The sequence below is a fragment of the Molossus molossus genome, unplaced genomic scaffold (assembly GCF_014108415.1).
Source record: "Molossus molossus isolate mMolMol1 unplaced genomic scaffold, mMolMol1.p scaffold_m16_p_7, whole genome shotgun sequence".
In the NCBI taxonomy this organism is placed as follows: Eukaryota; Metazoa; Chordata; class Mammalia; order Chiroptera; family Molossidae; genus Molossus; species Molossus molossus.
The window spans coordinates 32,750,908-32,775,640 of NW_023425401.1; the positions used below are offsets into that span (position 1 = coordinate 32,750,908).

The following is a 24,733-nucleotide window of genomic DNA, read 5'->3' on the forward strand; positions in this document are numbered from 1 at the left end:
CCAGTGGTAAAGGTTAGGGGAATGTGCAGGCAAGGACAGGTTAGGAATTGGGGAGAACCGAACTCTCTGCTCTTGTCGTATTCCCTGGAGAGCAGCACCTGAGTAGCCTTGTTTGGAACTGTTAGAAGTGTGTGATTCACAGAAAAGACTATTATGAATGTGCCACAGCGAGCTGTCAGCTCCCAGAGAGACATGAGAAGAAGGGACCAAGGTAGCTTACGGCCCGTGAGAGCCATGATGACATTAGGTGTGGTGGTTATACATTTATGGGGTTGTCTTGGGCATCTCCAAGGCATTAACAGGATCTTGTTAGGACCTTCTGGCTTCTTCAAAATGTAAGTTACTGTTTTTTCCTAACGCCGTATAATAACTTCGACAATCCTTCCAAGTTCCTGGAAGCCCAGTGTTTGGTTTGCCGTTATACTTTGGTCCCGTTAACAATGAGGTAGGTAGAAAATTTAGACTATGATCTTCACAGGGGTAAGTCCTATTGACTTTTTCTGTTGGAATATGTCAAATGATACCCAGGAGGGAAGGAAGTCCTTCTTTTGTCAGTTCTACTTGGGAAAGCGTCTCAGCTCAGAGTGAGCGAGAGGTACAAACGGATCGTCTGAGTACAACCAAACGAACAGGATTTTACTCACTCGGGCACCGTCTCTGCCTGTGGTGCCGACTTCGCCTCTCAGGCCAGTTTCGCCCTGAAAATACAAAGCAGGAGCAACTTTTTTTTCTTTCCTGATTAAATTTGTACATCAAAATTAATCGGAAGTGTTTCTTACAGAAGATGCTTTAATACCTCGGTCATTTAAAATCTTTCGTGATTCCTTGATGCCCTACCATTCTACGAGATGTTGAAAAAAAATCAAGGACCTTTTCAGATGATCGTTAAATATTCTCCTCTAATTTTCAGACCCCTCCCGAAGCACAATCAGGCAACGTACAAATTCATGTGGACGGAATGATAAGGCGACAGCACCATGGGCTTCGGTGCCGGATCGCTCCCATGGCATAACTAAGGCAGCAGCACGGTTCACAGCTGTTCAGTATAGCTTCGTGCCATTAATTAGGGCAGAATGAGGCATTATTGTTAGTGGCATTAAAATGAGCCTCATGTATTACTCAACACCATCTGTTTGCGTGAAATTCCATGGTAGCGAGGAATTCTGCCAGATTAATGAGTTTAGAAATGCGTAGGTGCTGGGTGGCACAGGGAAACACACGCGTATATCAAAATGCTACCAGACCACCCGCCAAGAACTGCACAAAAGTAGGCAGCCTTCTTGCTGGAGTTCATCCACAATATGTAGTAAAGCCCAGCACTGAGAGAGGGTACCTTTTCTCCCTTGCCTCCGGGCATACCAGCAGCACCTCTCTCTCCTGGGAGCCCACCAGAACCAGAGGCACCAGGACTGCCAGGAGCACCGACGGCACCAGCTTCGCCCTGGAATCAAACACACGTGAAATCAATTCTTTCAGTGGCAAAAGACAACAAAGAAAACTCCAACTCTTGAAGGATTCCAATTCAAACATGTAATAGCTAGCATTATTGACTACTCAGAGACACAGAGCAGGGCTATAAAAGGAGGGAGAATGTTAATGGAGGAAGATGCTATTATGACCGGGACTAAAGAGAGGGCAGTGGCTATTGGTCTTGTGATTTTTTTCTATAACCTGCTCCCAATCCTCCTAAGGGAGGCAGGCAGGGAAAGGAAAGAAAAGGATAAGATAAGGGCAGGCAGAGGGGGCAAAATACTTGCCAACCAACCTGTTTGAAGAATAAGACTCAGCCCAGAGAGGAACAGAAAGAGACCCTACCAATTGAGGAGATGTTTACGTTTTAATCTCCCTAAGAGTGGGGATTACAGCTTCCATTTTTATATCAAGCTCTGTAGTTCCACATACTTAAAACCTGTTGGCTAGCTTCTGAGATGAAGCTCTCTGAAAGTAATACCTCACAACCATATTTACTTCCTGATTTCCTCTCTCTCTCTTAACCTTGTTTTTATTTTTATTTTTTCCAGTATCCTTCCACATACCAAAATAGCTTTTTGCAACTAATCTTCAAATTTTTTTTCCTTAAAGGTAAGAATAAAAAGTAGTATTAGTTGCCTTCTCTTTATTGTAGTTAAAGTGATCTGTTTTTCAGAAATGTCTAATTTCACTTATTTAAAAATCTAAACTATAGTTCTATTTTGAAACAAAATTTCAGGCCTATGTTTTGGGGATGAATGTACTGTGCAGTTAATTTTTATCACTAAAATTTCTCTTATTAAAATTGAGATTACTGCCCAGCAGGTGTGCCTCAGTGATTGAGCGTCGACCCATGCCCCAAGAGGTCACCAGTCTGATTCCCAGACAGGGCACATGCCCAGATTGTGTGCCATGTCCCCAGTGTGGGGCATCCAGGAGGCAGCCAATTGATGTTTTCTCTCATCAATGTCTCTCTCTCTTTCTCTAAAATCAATAATGAATAGAAATAAAAATAAAATTGAGATTACTTTTTGCAATTTTACTCAATGACATAGGACATTGAAAAGGTAAAATTTTATTCTTTAAAAATAGTGTCCAAATGTATCTGATAGTTCTAGATTGAAACAGAAGTATAAACAGTGTGATGAGAAAAGAGTGAAAACCCATCCTAATTCATTTATGTATGTAGCACACTGGGGTTTTCCTTTTTGGGGAACAATTAAGGTCCACTAGAACTGGATTGTTATTTACGAAGATGGACATCCTCATAGAACTGGAAATAAATACATAATCAGAAAAATAATTAATTCACTATTATCAAGGATCTACTTATTCTAGAGTATATGGGCCAAACCAGCAATATATAACATGAAATTTTACCTTGTTTCCATCAGGCCCTGGGGGTCCAGAAGGACCTCGGCTTCCAATAGGACCAGAAGGACCAACAGCACCGCTTTCACCTGGGGGACCACGCTCCCCCTGTAGGAAAGGGATTGGAAGAAGTGTTGCACTGGTCATGATTTTCAGACACACTGTTTTACATGTCAGAGTTCACACCTGTTTAGCTCTTGAATCCTGGTTCTGCCACTGATTAGAAAATTATAATAATTGTTCCTTAATTTCTCTACTAGTAAAATGAAGGGATGGGATGAGATGAGCTCTAAAGTCTCATTCAGCTCTAGTATTCTACGGCTACAACACCAAAATTTGTTGCTCCTAGAGTATAATATTCAGCCTTTGGAATTTATTTCCTTTTTCTGTTTGTCTGCTTTTTTGGTGATGCATAATAAAAAATAGATGCCAGTGATGCATAATATTTGAAGGAAAATATTGTGTCATTTTAGGTGAACAACAATGCCAGGTTTAAATAAAATTAGGTATTATAATTTTTAAAAATTGTATACAATAATGACGCAACAGTTACAATATTTAACAGAGGAGACATAGATATGTATAAGTATGCATATTTGTGTGTCTCTCCATCTATCTAAATATCTTCCAATTTGTATGTAAATATCATTATGACATGACATTCTGTGGCCCAGAATATTTAACAAATCCACATTGCAACTGTTTCAAAGTCCCTTGTTTAACTTGGTTCTATGGTACTATTGTTCTATGATACTAAATTTGTTTGGCCATCCTAGATATATAATAACTAGCCACATAACACATACCAGGACACTTTAGGGGGAAAGCTAATCATCCCAGTTATTCTAATGACCACAGACAGATTAAATATATTTATATATTTTTGTTGTTGTTGTTAAGAGTAGACTTATGATTTCAGTTTTAGACTTTGAACATCAAGCACACATTTCAAAGATTGACTTTAAATCTTAGTAAGATATTACTTTCCTTTGGCTAAGGTTGAGCCACTGTCAGAAACATATCATGCTTGTCTATATAAATCACTAAATATAATACATATATTAATTAATTTATGTTTCTTATAACCATATAGTTTCTGAGTAAGAAATATGAGCAATTAAATAAAGAAGTCTACTATCAATTAAGAAATCAAGTGCTCTCTACAGATGATATTTAACTACAGAAGAGTGTCAGGAACTTGCTGCAAAATCATGAAAAATTTTTAGGCAAAAACAGTACTAGTTTTAAAAATACCTGCCCAGAAGTGTATGAAAGTTAGTTAAGTAACACTTACTCTTGGACCAGCAGGACCAGGGAGACCAAATTCACCAGGGATACCCTAGGAAAAACATGAAAATGAATAAAGCATGAAATGTAAGTATGTTCTCTAACTCTACTTATGAATATGGTGTTAAAAGTTTTAAAAGAGTAAAATAAAGCCAGATAGGCCCTACCTACATGAGTATAGATATGCACGGGAACAAGAGAACTTTTCATGGTGTTTGGAGAGATAACAGTGAGAATCTGTCGATCAAAGCTGTATCTATCCTAGACCCTTGTGTTAGGAATTTTAAGTTTCCCATTGTTTAGTTTACTGCTTTCAAAAAAGTGGCCAAATAGTCGATCTCCTTTGATAATATGATAGCAATGAACAATATCCGACATTACCTATTTTTAGTTATATAACAGATTGCCTGTTTATTAGAAATGATCATGTTATGCACATTATCTAGTTAAACTGTGTACCCAAGTGTATCTCCTTTATTACTGACCAGCTGTCTCCTTAATGTGCCCCACTGTTGACAGAGGAGACCAGGCCACATAATGTAACTGAATTGAGAAACATTCATCACAATTACAGAGGAAACACCTCAGAACTCATGCTCTGATTGTGGATTGCAGCATCATGTACGAATGCCAAGAAAAACATTAAATGCCATTTTTCATGGTCTAGTTTGATGAAAAATCAGTGCATTTACTTTTTCGCTACAGAGAAAGACATGATTTATACTCTAACATTACCAAGAGCATTAAAAAGAATAAGGCTATTAAATGGAATGTTCATTGATTTGTTTTATTTCCATAGTGTGATGTTTCATTCAATCCTCAATACAAAGTTATTTAAACAAAACTGGGTAACGTGGCTCATTCACTCCATCAGTACCAACATATGTAGAACACTATCCTTAACATATAAAATATAAAGTTCCCTTTTGCATATTATAATTACACTGCAGTAAGGTATTAAACAGGGGAAAGTCCCCAGTTTAGGTGAATTTACTGTAACTTGTTTTACTCACCCTTTCTCCTGGTTTTCCAACTTCACCAGTTGTACCTGCGGGGCCAGGCAATCCCTAGATGGAAGAAATACCAATCTCAATCTCTGAGTTATATTCAGGGCATTTGCTAATAATTGAGTTTTGGGGGGGGAACTAACTATGTAATAGCAACTCTATTTTATTGCATGTTATTAAAGTATTACACAAAAATTTGCCTCGAAAAAAATGCACCTTCTTTGATTCAGTTCTGAGCCCATCCTCTCCGTGGTGGTGGAGTATGGTGATTTACAGCTGCAGAGTCTGACCAAAGGCAGAATTCTCTGTGTTTTACATGACTCACCTGGAAGCCTGGAGGACCAGCGGGACCCTGTTCACCTTTTCCACCTTGGACACCCTGGAAGAGACAGGAGGGACAGAATAGATAATGGTCATCTAGCAACCTCACTTTGGGACTGGACAAAGGAGATGGTCATTTTGGGGGACTAGATTTATTTTAGGACAGAAAGGACCAAGAGAGGGAGAAATACTCACTTGCAGTCCAGGAGGCCCCTGAGCACCATTGTTCCCATCAGGACCTGGAGCACCCTAAAATGTTTAACAGAAGGGCTCAGGGTCAACTGTGAGTCAGACAGTTTAAGATGCCTCAAAGTCTCAGGCATTATTTGCTCAAAATAGAGCTTGTCATTTTAGCATGAATTAAACTCAGTATGGGTCCCTTGCCAAGGCTCAAATACCACCCACTAACTTTTGATATGGTTCACAGGAAGTCCATGGACGGAGGGCAATTAGTGAAGGTCAGAGAATGAATTAAATAAAATCCATTTATGGAAACATCCATAAATATTTCTGACTTAATATATATTCAGTTTTGTCGTAGCTTACTTCCTTGTCAGTGTAGTTTAAAAAACAACAACAACATGTTTTTTAATGGTAGGAGAATCCTAGGGCATGTCATCTTGGAAAGGAAGTGATGGAATGATATCAAATGGCCTCCTGGGTGAATACTACGTGGACAGACCTGCACTGAAGTGAGCACCTACCCGAGCGCCAGCAAGACCGGCATGACCTTTTTCACCACTTTTGCCAGCATCGCCCTGTAGTAAACATTAAAAAAATTGCACATTTAACATCAAATTAACCATGACAATTTTGAAATGTTAATTTTTTGCTCTTTTTTTCTTAGATCCCTAGTTCTTGAATTCTATTATCCCAGGTAGGACCCATCATTCTGCGGCTCCGCATACAAGGCACACCCCTGTCTGCAGAAGCATGACCCAGGAGATGGGTTTTCAGCAGGTGTACAAGAATACACTGGAGTCCAATTTTTAATTTGCTAAGTGGCTTGCAATTTTCCCTTGTTGAGAGGAATCCCCGTGAAGTAGAGTAAAGGAAGGTAAGAGAGAAATACTAGAGTTTTGGTGAAATGTGGTATACAAAAAAAGTGCCAAGGGAGAGGAGACTGTAGTGATTCTTACAGTGGGGCCTTTGGGTCCAGGGAATCCAATGTTGCCAGGCTCTCCTCTTGCTCCAGCGGGGCCAGTGGGTCCAGGCCTGCCGTCAATACCAGGGAGACCCTGAAAGCAGAGTTTATGTCAACTTTACTCAGCATCAACAGGGTATCACGACCTCAGGCCTGGGAGGCTGCACGGGATGAAACAATCATTTTCTGCATGCTCAGAGCTTCCCGTGTAAAGCATCTATGGATTATGAATCTATTTTCCTTTTCTAAGTAGGATATCAGTACACACACAGGTGGTCAATTTCATGCGTACACCATTCCCTCTTTCCTCTCTTTTCATACCCTTGTCACCTTTTTCAATTTTCCCTGCCATGTTTTTTCTTTTTCTTTCTCTCCTTTCAGTCCTGCATTTGTTCAGACTCCGTAATTACAATCCATTACATCGCGTTCCCAGATGATGTATGTGGCTGATATTTATTTCCAACATGTTCATGTATAAATAAGCCACAAAATAGACTTGATAAGAGTGCAATAAGTGTCCTTGAAAATATAATGGAAAATGCACAGTACTTACCACGGGGCCTTCTTTACCAGCTGGGCCAGCATTTCCAGGGGATCCAGGGAAACCCTATAAAGCAAACGAGGATGCTCTCCTATGGGCTCTTTCATGCGCATCTCCGATTAACGTGTGCACGAGGCTCCGATGAACTGAGATCTCACAAAAGCACTGTCCCCTCCTTTTTGTTTGTTGCTTGGGGTGAATCATTAGAAGTATTAGCCACTAGCTGGGAAATAGGAAAGGAACCCTGAAACCTTGTTGCTTTATATTTTTTGTGCTTCTCCTTTCACTAAATTTTAGTACCACTGATCCATTTGTAGACATCTCAAGAAACTGTTAAGCAACATGCTATATGGGCGAAATATATATTATTTACTCATAACAGGAAAACAAATACTTTTAGTAAGCAATTTTCAAAGTGGATTTTTTATCACTATATTTGATATCTTTATTACTTGTTTATGGTACAATTACAGTTGATAGTTGTCCATAAGAGATAACGGAGGGGAAAAATTACTCTATTGCTATGGATTAGAGTGTCTATGGATCTAAAGGTCATTTCTCCATAGCAAGTATGATGCTGAATACATTACGGCTCTTTGTGATCACTGGAGAAATGTTTTTACTATGCATCTAATAAACCGGTCCTGTATAGTCCTAATACATTTCATGAACACCTTATGTAAAACTCACAAATTGAGATAAAAGATGCATGCTGATAGGAGAACCAACCTAATCTGGATATATGAAAATAGATCTATTCTTCCCCAAACCCCATAGCCATTGTATCAAGTGACAAATAGGAAATTTATGAACTAACCAAATTTATATAAAATCTCTACTAGGCTTTGATGACGTTAGATTAAAAAGGCAACCATCAGCAAGCCTACTAGCAAATTGACTTTTCTTTTTTTTTTTTTTACTGTCGCCTTCAAACATTATTCATCTCTTTAAAAAAGGAAACAGCGTCATGTGTGACTTGCTCAGCATCAATCTGAAACTTACTCGGGGTCCCATGAGGCCGGGCTCTCCAGGGCGGCCAGAATCTCCATTGGGACCTCGAACACCAGCGGGACCAGTTGCACCACGTGGACCAGCAGGGCCCTGTTACAAAGAAGGGGGAGTGACTGACACACCTACCACCAGAAGCCTCAAGCCCCTTCCCAGGAAAGGAGTAATAGACAACCTACCATGACACCAGCTCTGCCATCAGCTCCAGGAAGACCACGAGAACCAGGATTTCCCTGTAAGAAAGTACATGGAACAGAACAGAATCGGAGACAATCCCTGAATCAGATAGGGCAGAGTTTATTGAAACACGACATGATGCAAGAAATCTTGATTCCCTTAAGGTGGAGATATGAACACAGACCAAGTTAAAAACTTTCACCCAAACACCAAAGGATTGTGTGGAGGAAGCATTTTGCAAAAGTAGGTCAATATAGTTTCCAGATCAATTTTGTAACATACCAAAATGAGAGTCACTGACTTAATAAAGCAGATGGAAAGCAGATGCTTCCTTCGTCTAGAAAACGCACCCAATAATTCTGACCAATTCCCAGTGAAAGGGTGTTATCATCTGTCTCTGGTGTGTCTGAGTGTCAAGAGCATTTGGAACCTACTCTCAGCCCAGCAGGTCCTGGGGGGCCAGCGGCTCCAGCTTCACCAGCGACACCTCTCTTTCCTTCTTCACCACTGGGACCAGGAGGACCTTGGGCCCCAGCTGAGCCCTGTTTAATAGGGGAAGGAAAAAAAGAGGAGAGAATAGGAAAAATAATTTTTTGTCATATCCCCCCCCCAAAAAAGTGATAACTTTTTTTAAAAAAAAGTAAGGTATTACTTTTTGGATTGAAAAAGTAATAACTTCAAAAAATTGTGATTGTGGAACTACTTACAGGCTCACCCTTGTTACCAGTCTCTCCTTTGGAACCAGCTGGACCGGGCTCACCCTAGGGTTGAATACAAAACAGTGATCAAATGACAAACATCTGTCACAACTTTCTTGCAGACGAACACCTTGGAATGGTTATGGACCAAGGTAAAGAGAAACTCAAGTTCACTAAGAAATGCGCCCAGTTCACACGTGAACAGCTTCCAGGGCGGAAGTGTGCCTCGCCCACCTCCGGGACATATTCTGGGATGGCAGGAGGGGTGTGTCTGCGTGTGTGTGCGCGAGAGAGGGAGAGACCGTCCATACGTGTACATGCACTTATAGAAGCAATACAATCTGAGAATGCTAAGGAAAGAAAAATAAGAGTATGAAAGTCCAAGAGGAAGTCCAGATGGTGCTGAAATGATGGTGGAGAGGTAGCGCAGGGGGGTGAAAGTTGCAGCTCTGACCACTTACAACGAGTCCTCTGGCACCGGTAGCACCAGCAGCACCAGGAGGGCCAGGAATACCCCGGGGTCCAGGGAGGCCAGGGGCCCCAGCAACACCGGGCAGGCCCTGGGAAGGAAAACGCGGAGTGGTTAGTCATGAGGCCACAGGGAACATTCATTTAATGCCTCTAAAATCCCAGCAGCAAAGTTTAGTCATCGCCCCTTCCCACTACCCTCCCCCTCTCCCTCCCCACCCTGTACTCACAGCAGCACCCTTAGCACCAGCAAGGCCATTGGCTCCAGGGTTACCCTACAAAAACAAAGGAAGGGAAAAAAATATCAGTTAATAGAAATATTTCTCTTCTTCTTTGACCCCACCTTTACTCTCCATATCCCCCCCCCCAACGAGGTGAATAACTTACAGGGGGTCCAACGGGGCCAGAGAGACCTGGAAGACCCACTTCACCACGGGGACCCGCAGGGCCAGAAGGACCAGGGTTACCAACAGGTCCAAGTTCACCCTAAAAGAGGGAATGACACGGAGGCATTAGCCAGCAAGTAACGAAATAGCATCTCTCCATTTGTAGGACCCCAGTTTTATTACATTTCTTCAGAACTGCAATTTCCCTTATCTGGTCTGGACATACTACAAAATTTGGGTTTGGGTTCTTACTTTCCTGGCCTGGTTCTGCCATCCGGGCCACCATTGCTACCTCCCCCTACCTCTGTCTCCCTGTGGCAGAGACTCTGGTTCTTAGCTAGTTAATCCCACCTAGTTTGGGAGTATACCCCAGGGAAACCCCGTGGGATCACTTTCTAAGTTGCCATCTCTACCTATGTTCAAGGTGCTCAAGTGCAGAGAGATGATGTATTTCAAAGTTGAAGAGAGAAAACTGGTCATTCTGTATCCATTAAGGTACCTGTCCTGAAATGATCTATCTGCAAACACAGTCTCTATCTTTCTCAAAACAATAAACAGTTTATCAAGATAATGACAGTGGTCACCAGGTTTTTACCTTGGGGCCAGGGGCACCTGGGAAGCCTGGAGGGCCAGCAGATCCAAGGGGACCCTGCAATCAAAGTAGAACATGGTAAGAAATTTCCTCCCAGTAAATTAGCAACACAACAACAACAGAATGCTGAAGAGCTTACAGGGGCTTGATCTTGTTTAATACTGGCAAAGAAAAAACTGACAGCTGGTCTGTTGTCGGTAGTATCTTAGCAAAGGGAAGACATTCAAGGTGTCCAAGGTAGAGTAGGTTTTACTTTATACATCATTCAAAAGTCCAGGGATAGTACGTATAATCAGAACCTTCAAAAGGCCCCATTGAACACTTGGTGGGATATCTCAAAAGGTGTTATTTCATAGGAAATTAATAAAGCAGGTAGCTCCCATCACACTTTTCAGTGTCAACACTTACAGCAGGACCCACGGGACCCACACTTCCATCACTTCCACGTGCACCCTACAAAGACAATAAAGAGAAAAAGTCAAGTGGAAAGTTCAACGGTAGTTATTAGAAGATCTTCTAAAAGGATGCAAATGAACAGAAACGGAAGCACTCACAGCTGGACCAGGGGCACCCACTCGTCCTCGCTCACCAGGCAGCCCACGGGCTCCCTAAAAGCAGAAATATTGTCAGTGACATCCAGAAGGCGAATTTAAAAAAAGTCACCGGCATTGTTTCCTTTGTCCAACTTCCAACATGCACAAAGCATCCACTAGAAGTAAACAGTTCTTGCTCTAATTCCAACTAAAAGGTAATAGATTTTATTAAGTACGCAGAAGGCTATTAGAAAAATGTCAAAGAAAACAATGCCGAGGGACATATCGATTAGCGAAACTGCTGAGAAGTCCCAGCTTGCAAAGAGGGTACAGATCTGGGTTACAGCACAGTGGTCATTACTTACTGTTTGACCTGGAGTTCCGTTTTCACCAGGGGCACCGGGTTCACCCTGCATGGAACACGATCGAGGTTGTGAGATACATATATAACTTTTTCTGATTGAGTAATGTTTACCCTATTATATCCATTTGAACCATTCATATAATTTGTAACATTTCTTACACATACGGACTGTCGGTTAATTATGACAAACATTTACAAATCATCTAAAATATGGGCTTTTATTTGGATAATACCAGCTATCCCAGGACTAGGAAGATATGATTAAGTGTTCCCCCCTCCCCAATTTTCCCCTTAGATTTTGGATATCATTTAGACTAGGCTTATACATTAAAAAGGGCATCATAAGAAGAAATGGCAGAAGATACATTTGTTTTCGGTATTACCATATTTACCTCTCTTTTAACACTCAATATTTTTAGTTTTGTAAAATACATATGAAAATTTGAACTTCACAATACTTTTCGGAGTTGTCTTATTTATTACCAATCTGTATTCTTGGGTAAAAAGCATGATGGTAATGGTAGGGGTGGTTTAATTTGATACCATGGCACAGGTAAAAAAAAAAAGAAAAGAAAAATTTCCTTCAAGATAATCTTAGATATAGAAGAAATAGGGTTTGAGAGATCAGTTAAGGACCCTTCATTTCTCGGATTCGATACGACGTGTATTGTTTGGGGACAAGCACTAGAGTGAGAGTCAGCAATTCCAGCCTGTGTGCTTCCCACTACTAGATGTGACTTGGGGCATGTCACTCATTCTCTTTAAGCCTCAGTTTCCCTAGTCTGCAAAATGAGGAAGTGTCCAGAGCCTCTTGCAAGCTTTAACATTTTATGATGCTGTGATTAGTCGTCTGAGATGTTATATTAGGCTCCAGAGAGAATGAGTGTGACCTTATCTGCTTCTGTGGCAGCTGGAAAGTTAGAACAGAGTCTCCATATTCATGTTCATTTTTGGTCCCGCTAGTATTCGTTACTCATTAATTTGTAATTACGTTGGTATTCACTTTAATATCACATTATCTCCTTAATGGAAGAGAGAACATTTTATAGTTGAAAACGCTGTCAGCGAAGAGCCTCGCCAAGAGATAACACACTTCTGAGACTTTAATTACCTAATTAAAAAATTTTTGAGTGTGCACAGATAAATCCTAGGAAAGAGGTTGAAAAGTGTACAGTGACATGAATGTACCTATCTACTTAGTGCAAGGCAAAGGAGAATGTACAGTTTAAAATAACACACGGTGTCCTAATATCCGACTATATGTTTATTTACTTTTATTTTGGCTGCAGAGATCAACTGCAATTATAGGAGGAGAGGAGATGGAGTAAAAAATGATTGACATTTTTCTCTCAATTGTAGAGTCGATATTGAATTAGATAAATATTATTAATAACCGGCCTTCTGTCCCAGAATCCCATTCCCCACCATTGAGGGATAGAAGAGTGAGTAAGATATTTTGTAGACAATGAGCAGCTTTCAGTCAAAATACACTTTCTGGTGGTGATGGGAAATCGCAATCAATTATTTTAAAAAGAACATTTCTGATGTAGTATTTACCTTAATACCTGGAGCACCAGGCTGTCCCTTCAATCCGTCCAGACCATTGTGTCCCTGAAAGGCAAATCCTTACTATTAAAATGTTGTTCGATACAGTGCTTGTTCCTGTCTCCTGGGTGAATCTCGTGACTGTTTCCGCAGAAGGCAGTCCTGGGGCACAGGTCCTCCGTGTCCCCAGGAGAGCTCCCTGCGTCCGGAAGGGGAGGATTTAGGACTACATGCTCTCTTTTGTCTTTTCCACCTTTAATAATGTTACTGTCTTCAGAGGGCTGTAAATACCTCTTAAGCCATTTTATACAATTTTCTCTGTAGGGATGGATCCTTGTTTCTCAGAAGCTATGAACAGAAGGGAAGAAACTACGTGTTCTCCAGCCATCCTTCACTCTGTCTCTTTACTCTGGCAAACTCCAGGACTTTGGATGCAAATATGTATCACCCAGGAATTTAAATATAATTGAGGATTTTCCTAAAAATAACACGTTCTCTCATGGGGGAAATAATGTGCTCACCCTAATGCCCTTGAAGCCAGGAAGTCCAGGAGTTCCAGGGAAACCACGAGCACCCTTTAAAAAAACACACACACACACAGAAGACGGATAACGTTTTTGTTCCAAATATAAAGACAATTATTTCTTCCCTCCAAAATATTTCTTCTTATCAAAATCCAAGCTTGGAATCAAAGACTAATATATTTTTAAGCACAGAGCAGTAAAGTAAGTTGCTCTATTTGAGTAACGAATACTGTGGTGTTTGTAGAAAATACCGTTTAGTTCATCGTATGCTTGCTGTCATTGATGTTACATTATTTGCATGAATAAAAACTGTACAGATTCTTATTTGTCAGATGTCTTCAATAAGTGTTATAAGTACGCACACATCTGTGTTGTCATTTGGACTGATTTTAGCTTCAGCAATGATCTTACATGTGAGATGCCTCTGATGTTATATACTATATACTATTGTACAAAGTCCTACCTGTGGTCCAACAACCCCTCTCTCGCCAGGTCGTCCAGGTTTTCCAGGGTGACCCTAAAACCCAAAAGCATCATAGGGTTAACCTTGCCTTGGTCCACTATCAGTTGAAAGTGGGGCGTCTTGGTTTCTGCAACGGGGAAAATGTGGATCCAAATATATATTCAGTTAACAATGATATTTTCTTAAATACTATCCAATTAATTAATATTTCATTCAAATACTATTTTCCATATGGGGACAGTTATGTCGGGCATATTCGGCTCTTGGCAGAATACTTCATTTGAATCTAGAAATTCCCCGTCGAGGCAGGAGGATTTAAATGGCATTTGGAAATGCTTAAGAGTAAATAAATACTTACATCCTCACCAGCCTTGCCAGGAGGGCCAGCTGGACCACGAGCGCCCGCAGGACCCTAGAGAATGGGAGACCCATGACTGTGTTAAGGATACATGAACACCTTTCTGGAAAAAATTATTCATCACCAAGGGGGAGAATGTACTCACAGTTTGACCAGGTTCACCAGGCTCACCAGCAGGTCCTTGGAAACCTTGAGGGCCCTAAGAGAAAACAATATGTCACACTCCAAGCCTTCGTTTAATCCTGCTTTTTACATAAGAGCTTTCTTTTTACACAAGGTTTAGGTACTTACAGGGGCTCCAGATGCACCAGGAGGGCCTCTGGGTCCCATCAAACCCTGCAAATAGGACAGATATAGTTAGTACTGACAGTTGTCATGGCCTTGGTTAGGGTTAGTGCCTTGACCGTAGATATTGTGTGATAGACAGCTGAACAGAATCGTCCTGGTTTTATTGCATAGTTTTTGTCCTTCCCCAAAGGAAGCATCTAAGGACCCAAGTTTCCTCCACTATTCCTCTGCCTTTGCCTCTCCTTTTCTACTAACCCAAAGCAGTAGAACTCAATGCAAACGAGACGAGGTGGCCACAGGTCCTTACAGTTGTGCACAGGGGGCATACTGAGACTGTTCCAGGGCAATGAAGCTAATCACTCGTACACAGCATAGAATATATGACCACCTTCTATGCAACTGATGAATATTTCCATTTGGATTTCCTTGATCATATGTCATCTCTCCATGTCATCCTTAGCTAAGAAATGGATATTTTTATAGCCACAGGCTTAAAATTGAAAAGGATTGGAAAAAATCCTTTTAATAATTAGAGGAAGGTTTATTATAACCTTAGAGCTCCTTTAAGGGCTGTTGGTGACTGACGAAAATGCCAAACAAAATTGGATGTAATGAGGGGTAAAGGAAAAGTAAAATATTATTGAAACATCCTACTAGAAGAGTCTGTTGTATAATATTATTATTGAAAATATGGCCCAAAAGAAAGCCAGTGGTTCTCCCCTTTGTTCTTGATTCTGTAACACGCAAGTAGAATAAAACAGAAGGTTATTAGTTTGCAAGCTAAATATCCATTCATGACTCCCCTTTGCAGTAATCAATGACCGTGCAAGCTCTCCTGCAGGGGCCCGTTCCTCTATCGCTGACAGTATCACACAGACAGTCTCGGGTAATTTGTTCCATGACACATGAAGACTCTGCTGTCAAGTCTGCCCCACTGCATTAATGCAGAGAGCGAACTAATATGAATTTGATGAAAAAGCACATCATCTTAATTATAAGAATTATTTATTTGGTTTCGGAAATTGCGTCGACGTTAAAAGAAACTGTCACTTTTCAATCCAAATAACTTTTTAGGTATACATTAAAAAATCATTTTCTCTGACAGCATGAATTTTTAATTATATTTATTCATTTTTCCATGTATTTGCAACAATTTCATTTACATAAAAAGGAGTTTATTTTGTGGAGGCTGCGAGACAGACAATGATTACTCATTAATTCGGGGAAGAACCCTGTGGGGTTTTATAGTTATTGATTTTCCAACATGCAAAATTATTTTAATACTTTATTGCTGCCTATATTTCCTATTTGTGGAATACATATCTGTTGATTACATATGTCTGTGCATGTGTGAGTGTGCAAGTTTAAATTAGATCTTATTGATATTTAAAAGTAAAACACTCCACACTTTATGCCCCCCGGAGAGGCATTCCAAAGTCAGGGCAATCTGAAATGCATATTAATTTTCTGGGCTTATGTAGGCTTTTTTATTTTTTTACTGGTGCTTTATTTTTTTCCCCCCTTTAGCGTCTTCTTGAAATATAGGTACTGCTTTAAAATTGACTAATATCCAGCATTAGCCGAAATGGCTAATTTCAAATATCTAATATAAACAAAGCCAAAAGAAAATCTCTAATTCTTCATTTCCTATATGAATGTTTTAAATTACCAGGAAAAGTCAGGAAATTGCAAATAATCAATTAAAGGCACATTACTTTCAAGTGAGAGTTTTAATTTACAGAAAATATTATCTTGCCCTTAAAGTGTATTAGTTTATTGTGGCCCATTAGCTCTAGCCAAACATCTTCCTTTGAAAATAGAGTATTGAATACATTGTCCAGGTAAAATTTATTTTTCAAAGACCATGTTAGCTTTGGGCAGATAAATACCTTTGTTGGGAAACAATTAATTAAAATCACTAAACCGTATGAGTGTATTAAATGGTAATGTTTAATCAACTTGATGTTTTTACTTCAACATACTTTCCCTCCATTTTATTACATTCTAGTATATGTTTTGCATGCTTATATTAGTTCTTTTTTCTTAACACCTCTCACTAATGCTTGTTAAAATGTTTACTTGTTAAAAGAGAGACCATCACTGTTGTGATCATACAGGAATTTTTTCTAAATGTCACTCAAATTAAGGATATATTGGTGACTATTTGTGCTGAGTGATACATTTTACGCACATTCTCTCCTATATTGATTTGCAATTAATAGACTAAAAAAAGAATTTTTATCAAAATGAATAAATAGAAACATTTCCTACATTTCCAACTCCTTGAGGGAGGGTGAGAATCTATCATATTTACTATTATATCTCCAATGCATATTACAGTTTGGGGTTCACTGAAGGCCTGATAAATATTTGTTGAATAAATTAATATTTTATTCAAGTACTAGATGCATCATGCCATCCAGTATCAGACATTTTGTCTAGCGGTCAGTCTTGGTCTGTCATCAGTTACCTGCTTGACCTTGGGAAAGGGCTTGAACTCTCTAATTATAAAATAACTGGTCTGGACTGGAACTTGCTGATCCTTCCCAATAAGTTTATAGAACTTAATACTTCTGTGTCTCTAAGGGTTGCTTAAAATTCTCAACAATGTCAAAGAATATAAAAAAATTAATCAGAGTGATTACTCTTTTTAATTAAATTGATTTACCTAAGTTATGATTACTATATCCAGAGATTACTTCTTAGATATAAACATCTGATTCATTCTAAGGAGGCACGTTTACAGAGAAAATTGAACCCCCTTAAACTAGGCTAAGATTTTTATAGATTTGAATACAAAAAAAGTTGCTACTTTTATCTGATCTCAGTATCGAGTGCTAATCTAAGTAGCTAAATTAATGGCAATGTAAAATTTAACATAAAAGTAATTCTCCATTAATTTTTTTCACTAAGATAAAAAAGAGATAAGCATACCATTGGTCCAGGGCCAGCTCCAACTCCTTTTCCATCATACTGGGCAGCAAAGTTCTAGAGGGGGAAGAGGAATATATATATATATTAAATATAAGCATATATATGTATTATAATTACCAGCCATGTAGTTTATTTCCTTATTCTACTTGTAAAGGTTTTTCTGTTGTTCTTTGAAAGGGAGCAATGTTTTTGATACAATTATTAGTTTAGAATTCCATATTGAGCTAAACTCCTAAAAAGTTAGGGAAATACAAGTTTAAAATTTAGTTCACACCTAGTTTGAAGTGGGGAGCTTCCGTATTTTTGAACCCTTTCCTGCCCTGTTCATACTCTCTCTCCACTCCCATATCCAACCTCTGCCCTGGGCAGGGGACGCTTTCTCAGCTTTAAGTCCCTGAAGGCCCCTGATAAACCAAGCAGAGATCAATTCTGCATTTCCACCTGTTGCTCCACTCCTCCAGAACAACACAACATGATTGAGAGAACTTTTTCTTGCTGGAGTTTCAAAAAAGATATCAAGAGTTTTCAAGTTTAGAGGAAAATTAAATTAAAATGCCCCTTAGAAGATTAAACTTTTAAAAATAGTTCACAGTAATAACTTTACTGTTAAAGATCTCTCTTATAGTGGTAGATCTATTAAAGAAGGTGCAGTTTAATGCACTCAGTAGATAAGCAATCATAATAAGATCTTTGGGGGAGAAAGATCTGACTTCACTGGCGTACAGTTGAGTACTGGAAGCAGGCTTCTGATTCATAGTGCTAACCAATTAAGCAAATATGTTTCCTTCCTGCAGTGAGGCCATTTGGCACTCGTACCATTGTTAAAGACATAAAGCTAAAAGAAGATATTAATGAAAAAGGGAAATGTACTTTTCTCAAATTAGTTTCAAGCAAATTAAAACTAAACTGCTTGAATGTTGGTTCAGCAGACTTCAAGCCAAGGAGAACAAAAAAGAGTAGAATGTTTGCGAAATTGCTTAAGAGCAAGGATTTCGGTTATAATTCAACCTAATCAAACTCTTTAATAATGCAACACCTCTTATTTGTGCCCTACTGATAAAAGATATTACATTCTCAAATTAAATAATGGTCACGAAGGCTGCAGCTACCTTCGGCACACACAAAGACCAGTGCTTGTAATTGGCAAGAGCTCACAAAGAGAATGGGCAAAGCAGAATCTTGAACTGAAGAAACCAAAGAAATGAAATAAAATACACTAATATCCACATAGCAAACTTAACTGCTAAAAATAAATTCCACAATAAGCCTTCTCCCAATAGAGGTATAAGAAACCAAAGTTAGCTAAAAGTTAACAATACTTAAGACACCTTACCCCACCAAGACCAGGGGGGCCAGGAGGACCAGGTGGGCCAGGAGGGCCTGGGATACCATTATCACCATCTTTGCCTGGTGGGCCTGGTGGACCCTGTTATGTAAAAAGTAGATTAGATCAGGATTAGACTGACACCATTGGAATTTATACTTGGAAAACGATACCTACGGGTACATGTGGTAAAATCAGTTGTTCAGACCTTTCAATGCACAAGTGGTGTGGAAATTTAATATGCCATATTTGTCACTGATTAAAACTGACTTACGACAAGGGTCTATTTTAGAAGGTTTAGTAACTGATCTATGAAGAAGATACAAGACAGGGTAGTTCCTCCATGAAAAGGAATATTTCAGCCATTGAATATTAATTCATAATGGAGCTCCGGTATTCAAATAAAGACAGAAATTACAGCTAAATTCTATGATGCTATAAACTTCATATGGCTAACAGTGATGAACTATGTATATTGATTGCCAGTTTCTGACTCTGATGAACTTATTCTATTGTTTGGGTATGTTATATGTGAATAGTAGGTTAATTAGTATGATAATTAATAAAGCAATTTTATCACAGGGTAGAAAATCCTGCAGATTTCTACTGTTCACACTACTTACGTCATTAAAGCAATTTACTGACTTAATGCTACCTCTAATCGATTGTTTGAGTGGAATACTTTTAAGTCTGCACTTTCCAATAGATATATAAGATACAAGTAATTATGTATTGGCAAAAGTGTCATATAATGCAGAACTATATATGCTAAATAAACACAGCCAGGAGATCTACCCATACCATGAATAAAATGTAAGCCTAATCTGCACATTTATGACAGGTTGACTGCTATTTCACTATTATTCCCAAGCTACATAAGATATCTCACTTGAAAAGCAAACAAATGCATTAAAAAGATAAGGAATATGTGGTGGCAAGTAGATACATTTCCAGTACATATGTGTTGGACAGGTCAACTAAAAACAAAAAAGATAGACCAGGCAAAAAATATGACTATCTGTATTAGTTTTGCTTTTTTGAAGGATAATCTCAACCTGAAAAGAATATTGATTATATATAATAATGCTTATTTGCCTCTTTTGTGGGGCATTATCTGCTTAAAAGGTGGTACAGCTTTTGGGATATATAATATTCCTATAAATTGTCAGTTTCTGGTAGTTTCTAATATGTAATTATTCAATTATGGGCCAAAGCCCTTTGATAGTTCAAAAATTACATACCCTTTCTCCACGTGGTCCTCTATCTCCATTTGGGCCCTTCAAGGAAGATACAAATAGCACAATTCTAAATGGCTAAGCAATTTCCAGTGAACAAGCAAAGCATTCTTGATAAAAATTAGTCAGGGAGACTGATCTAAATACAATATTATTAGATAATAGCTATAAAAAAGCATAATTCAATAGATAAGAGTATATTGTTTTTATTATAATTACATGTAATTTTTTTTTAAGCTGAGAGATTGGAGGCTATAGTCATCAGTCATTAGGCCAATATTATAACTATATTTTTAGAAGGATGAGGTCTGTGGATAAAATTGCCTTTTTTTTTTTACATCATTAACAGCATATGTATATAGTCAAAGCCCTTTAAAACAATCTTTCATCTATTACCTATAATTAACATAATAGCCCTTTCATCTTCAGAATAAAAACAAATCTTTCTTTTTTTTCATTAGTATGTAGATCACTTGTATAATATAAGTGTAATTAGAGATGATTCTGTAAGGTCAAACTTTATCTTAAACATCAAAGCTACTTTATCTTATGGTCTACCTAATGCATATTTCTGTGGGCAAATCTTGGTAAAGTATTTTTCTTCTATAGTCTACTATAAATTTAGTAGAATTAAAAGTTATCCCTGATCATTTCAGATACTATAGAGAAGTATTGGACTCTTACCTTTCTTGCAGTTACCTAAAAAAGAGTAAGTAAAACTTATTATGAGAAAAACTGTAAACATGTATTTTAAAATGAATCTCATTTTTGTGTAGTATACAAATATAGTTACAGAGCATATATATATATGTATATATATATAATGTGTGTGTGTTACTATTATCTTAAAATTTCAAAGTACAACTTTAAATTTTATAAATAAAAAAAAAAATATGTATAAAACCAAAATATATACTTATCTGTAATTAAGGCTCAAATTCAATTCATGGGCTAAGAATTTGTTCATAATACTCTTGCAAATGATTCCAAGGGAATGGCAAGATTCTCTAGTTGTGAGGTCTTCTGCTTTGTAGTAGCTGATGTGAAAACCCAAACTTTCACTGAATTATTTACTCTCTATTTCTTATGGGTGTTCTTATGAGATTGGTCTTATTCAGTAGCCCTGCCCATTTTAGAAAATGGGGTGGGTACTTTTTAAGGCAGCCAGAAAGGCTTGACCATATAACTCTTGATGATCTTCTTGGGAACCCAGTTTGGTCAGTATCAGTATAGCCTCCCCTTCCTCCCCCAAGAGGACATTACTGTGGCCAAGGCAATTGAAGTATAAATAAACAAATTCTCAAAATAATTTTACTTACCTCTAAAGCTGTAGAAGAAAGGAGAAAATAGGAAATAATTATTAGCATAATTTTATTGACCAAAAGTAGTGATTACCGAATAGTCTATAAAATTAACTTATCTAATTAAAGAACCAATGGTATTTTTTATTAAGGATATTCTGATGACTTGGAAATTATGCAGGTCAAAGTATGGCAGGGATCAGCAAGGTGATTTGCATGCAATATTAACATGTATCTATTTTGAATTCAATAGTTAATTATTTACTATTTTATAAATCTGTGAAATATTAATGTGTCTGAAGGATGCTTCAATGCTTAGTGATTAAGCTGGTAAATTGCACAGGTAGTAAGACAAGTAGGTTGGTGAGGAAATAATTTATGGTTTAGATAATTTTTGATACATAAAAATATAAAAAGGGGAAAATTTAGGAAATTATGTTACCCAAAGTAGGCTTTGGTTTTTCTAAAACATTAAAGTTCCTTAATACTTGTCTGAGTTTGTACCAGTCTTAATGTCCTTTTACAATAAGTCTAACCGGCAAGTTAGTCACTAAGAAAATGAATTCATTCAGACATCTGAAATTTTGCTTTAAATTGGTTCGCTTAGATTAGGTAAGTTCATTTTACCAATATGCATTACTTTTTCCCCTTAGAAGGAATTGCTCTGTATAAATGGAAAAACTGTATAAATGGAAAATCTTGAAAAATAATGGGAAAAATACACTAAAGTAATATTCCCTCCTTTGCCATAATTGCTATAAGTCCTTAAGACTGAATTCCTCTCCTATGATATAAAAATTACAGGTTAACACAGGATATAAGTGTGGCCAAGCTGGCAATAAGAAGAATCTCCCCTAAAAACTGCTTTAATTAGGTGGCCAAGAAGTGTGTCATTTGGAGTGAGAACATCTGTTGCAATAGTCACAATTCAGAAGGGTGGACCACATCCAGCACAGACAGTTTAGGACATTTATGAAAATTACTTTTAAATTAGGAAAATGATATGTTTACTTCATTTTGTCCATCAGCAGGAAGAATAATTATGCTTGGACTTGATTAACAGGAAGTCCTTATGATTTTGGAAATTTGACTTTTAATTACTCAGACTGAGCAATTTTAAAGAATGTGTATTCGGTAACATTCACTCCAGGCTGTGTTTGGCTGTGGATCAGAAGGTGAGCTGCCTTTTGTGCCTTCAGACTTCCGTGGGACTGTTTTAATCTTTCCTGTAGGAACCAGCTCTTTCCTCCCACTCTCAGATCTCATACAAAAAGAACTTGGCAATATGAATTTGTTCCATGCAATCACTCCTTAGTATCCACCGTATGTATACTAAAAATGGATGAATGTAGAAAACACACACACACACTGCATCGGCAATGATGCAATTGTAGACATTGTGGCAAGTGGGTGGAGCAAACTTTTTGGAGAGTTGGGTGTGGCCGGACATCCCTCAAACTCCATCAAGTTAATATCTTTGGTAATTAGGCAACCATTTTCCAGACAAAAACGGACCGATTTTCTTCACTCTATCTTGACATGAAAGTCTGGTCATAAAACTACAGCTGGAAAGTGGCCTTGAAGTCCATCTAATCTCTATCCTGAATTTTAGAAATGGCTCAGTTTGATTTGCCCAAGGTCACATGGTAAATTAGTGGCAAAGTCATGGGAAAACCCCAGCCTCTTGACTCTCAAGTCAGTGTTGACCTTTCCCAACTTGCTGTGTTCAGAATGTCTGCTTGTGTTGGAAACAAGTCGAAGAGGTAACTCTCAGGCTCAACAAAAGGCAGAGCAGATTTTGGTTAAACAATGTTACCATTCCCATGACCTTATAATGCATTGAGAAGCTAATGTTACTTTTCAGAATGTGTCCTTTCCAAGCAGCATCCACTTTCCTCCGCAGAATACACTGATTAGCTATTGGGAGTGGCTTCCACCAGAAAGGCAGATAACCTCTCTATAAACCTGAGAGTCTTCCATTAGCTTAAGGCCTGGTCCCCATGCACTTTCATGATCCTCCCTCCAGAGGGCGCCTCATCATCATGATCATCATCATCATCATGATGATCATCATCTTCTTCTTCATCCAGACAAGTCTTAAAGCACTCAGAAGTGAAAAGCCCTTAGGGGCTTAGTTTTATATTACTAAATCAAAGAGCTTTCTAAAGCAGGCCTCAAGTTTTACAAGGCGGGCATCAGTGCAGTTATGGGGCCTGTTGGAGCCTTTTGCCCTCCTTCATCACATCAGCTGTTAGCCCATTCTTGGGGAAAGACTTGTTCCCTTGGAGCTTCACTAACCTGAAGATCCAGATCAAGTTAATAGTCTCACTCTGAGTTCAGAAAAGTTCCCCAACTTTTGGGGAGTCGGGCCTTGTATGTTTACATGTCTGTTACTCACATGCCAGAGAGCCTTCCCTCCAAGCTGCACTTCGAACTTAGTTTAGGTTTTCCTTTCCCTTTTTGCCCAACCATCTGAACTCTCTCTCCCCCCTGCCCCAAACAAACTGAAGGCACTTACATTGGCATGTTGCTAGGCACGAAGTTACTGCAAGCAGCAACAAAGTCCGCGTATCCACAAAGCTGAGCATGTCTACCACTTAGACATGCAGACTCCTTGTGTCGCAGAGCCCCTGGGTCACCGGCGGAGGTATCACCTGGCGGGCGCAGGCATGCAGTCGTGGCCAGTACCTCCAACTTTGGCGAAACCTCCTGCCGCCTTGGTGCTAAAATAATAAAGCCCGGATCTGCCCTATTTATACGGCCAAAGTTTCCCTGGCCGGAGGGTGCCTCCAAAAGCGCTTCCACCAATGGGAAGGCTGGGGCTGGGGGCCCGGGCAGCCAGAGCTGGGAGGAGACTGCGGGGGCGCAGAGGAGGGAGCGAAGGGGGGAGGGACGTGGCCACGGGGCTGGCTTTTTAAATTGGTTCCATTCTTTTGAGGACGTGGACACTTTTGAGGCTTTCAAGGGGAAACTCTGACTCGCTGTCTGCATACCTCCGCCCTCCCCATCCCCCCGCCCTCCTCCGCCCTTTCCAAGTTTGGAAACACTCTTAGACACGTCGGAGCACTCTGCAGACACCGGCCTGGGCAGTGCGCAGATCTCCGGGCCGTCGGGCAGCTGGGCAGCTGGGCAGCTGGAGAGGGGACGGGAACCCGGAGATCAAAGCAGGAGCTGTCCAGCCCGGCCTCACCTGTGCCCTGCGGGCCACCGGCAGCGTGAAGGGGGCCAGGCGGGCGCGGAGGGGGCAAGGGGGGAGGGAGCCAGCACCCGACAACGTGGCGCAGCCTGCGTCCGTTCTCCCCCGCCCCCTCCAGCCCGCCCCCCGCCCCCCCCCAGCCTCCGCCCAGCTTTTCTCTGGCGTTGGAGAGTTTGTGAGCCCACTTTTTCAGCAATA

The 24,733-nt window shown here is 39.5% G+C and overlaps 1 protein-coding gene across 1 annotated transcript in view; it reads right to left on the minus strand.

The window, feature by feature from the left end:
- COL1A2 (collagen type I alpha 2 chain) overlaps window positions 1-24,043 on the minus strand; it is a 35,668-nt gene extending 11,625 nt beyond the window's left edge. The window contains exons 1-33 of the mRNA XM_036247505.1: window positions 23,858-24,043; window positions 21,358-21,365; window positions 20,723-20,737; window positions 20,045-20,080; window positions 18,813-18,905; window positions 17,480-17,533; window positions 14,549-14,593; window positions 14,403-14,456; window positions 14,258-14,311; window positions 13,900-13,953; window positions 13,434-13,487; window positions 12,925-12,978; window positions 11,369-11,413; window positions 11,025-11,078; window positions 10,879-10,923; window positions 10,474-10,527; window positions 9,880-9,978; window positions 9,723-9,767; window positions 9,486-9,584; window positions 9,034-9,087; window positions 8,761-8,868; window positions 8,329-8,382; window positions 8,144-8,242; window positions 7,154-7,207; window positions 6,596-6,694; window positions 6,161-6,214; window positions 5,652-5,705; window positions 5,461-5,514; window positions 5,142-5,195; window positions 4,136-4,180; window positions 2,851-2,949; window positions 1,334-1,441; window positions 645-698 (exon numbers count right to left, since the gene is read on the minus strand). Of these exons, the coding sequence (XP_036103398.1) occupies window positions 645-698; window positions 1,334-1,441; window positions 2,851-2,949; window positions 4,136-4,180; window positions 5,142-5,195; window positions 5,461-5,514; window positions 5,652-5,705; window positions 6,161-6,214; window positions 6,596-6,694; window positions 7,154-7,207; window positions 8,144-8,242; window positions 8,329-8,382; window positions 8,761-8,868; window positions 9,034-9,087; window positions 9,486-9,584; window positions 9,723-9,767; window positions 9,880-9,978; window positions 10,474-10,527; window positions 10,879-10,923; window positions 11,025-11,078; window positions 11,369-11,413; window positions 12,925-12,978; window positions 13,434-13,487; window positions 13,900-13,953; window positions 14,258-14,311; window positions 14,403-14,456; window positions 14,549-14,593; window positions 17,480-17,533; window positions 18,813-18,905; window positions 20,045-20,080; window positions 20,723-20,737; window positions 21,358-21,365; window positions 23,858-23,927 (2,022 nt within the window). The 5' untranslated portion in view covers window positions 23,928-24,043. The remainder of the gene's footprint in view (window positions 1-644; window positions 699-1,333; window positions 1,442-2,850; window positions 2,950-4,135; window positions 4,181-5,141; window positions 5,196-5,460; window positions 5,515-5,651; window positions 5,706-6,160; window positions 6,215-6,595; window positions 6,695-7,153; window positions 7,208-8,143; window positions 8,243-8,328; window positions 8,383-8,760; window positions 8,869-9,033; window positions 9,088-9,485; window positions 9,585-9,722; window positions 9,768-9,879; window positions 9,979-10,473; window positions 10,528-10,878; window positions 10,924-11,024; window positions 11,079-11,368; window positions 11,414-12,924; window positions 12,979-13,433; window positions 13,488-13,899; window positions 13,954-14,257; window positions 14,312-14,402; window positions 14,457-14,548; window positions 14,594-17,479; window positions 17,534-18,812; window positions 18,906-20,044; window positions 20,081-20,722; window positions 20,738-21,357; window positions 21,366-23,857) is intronic.
- Window positions 24,044-24,733: the final 690 nt, after the last annotated feature.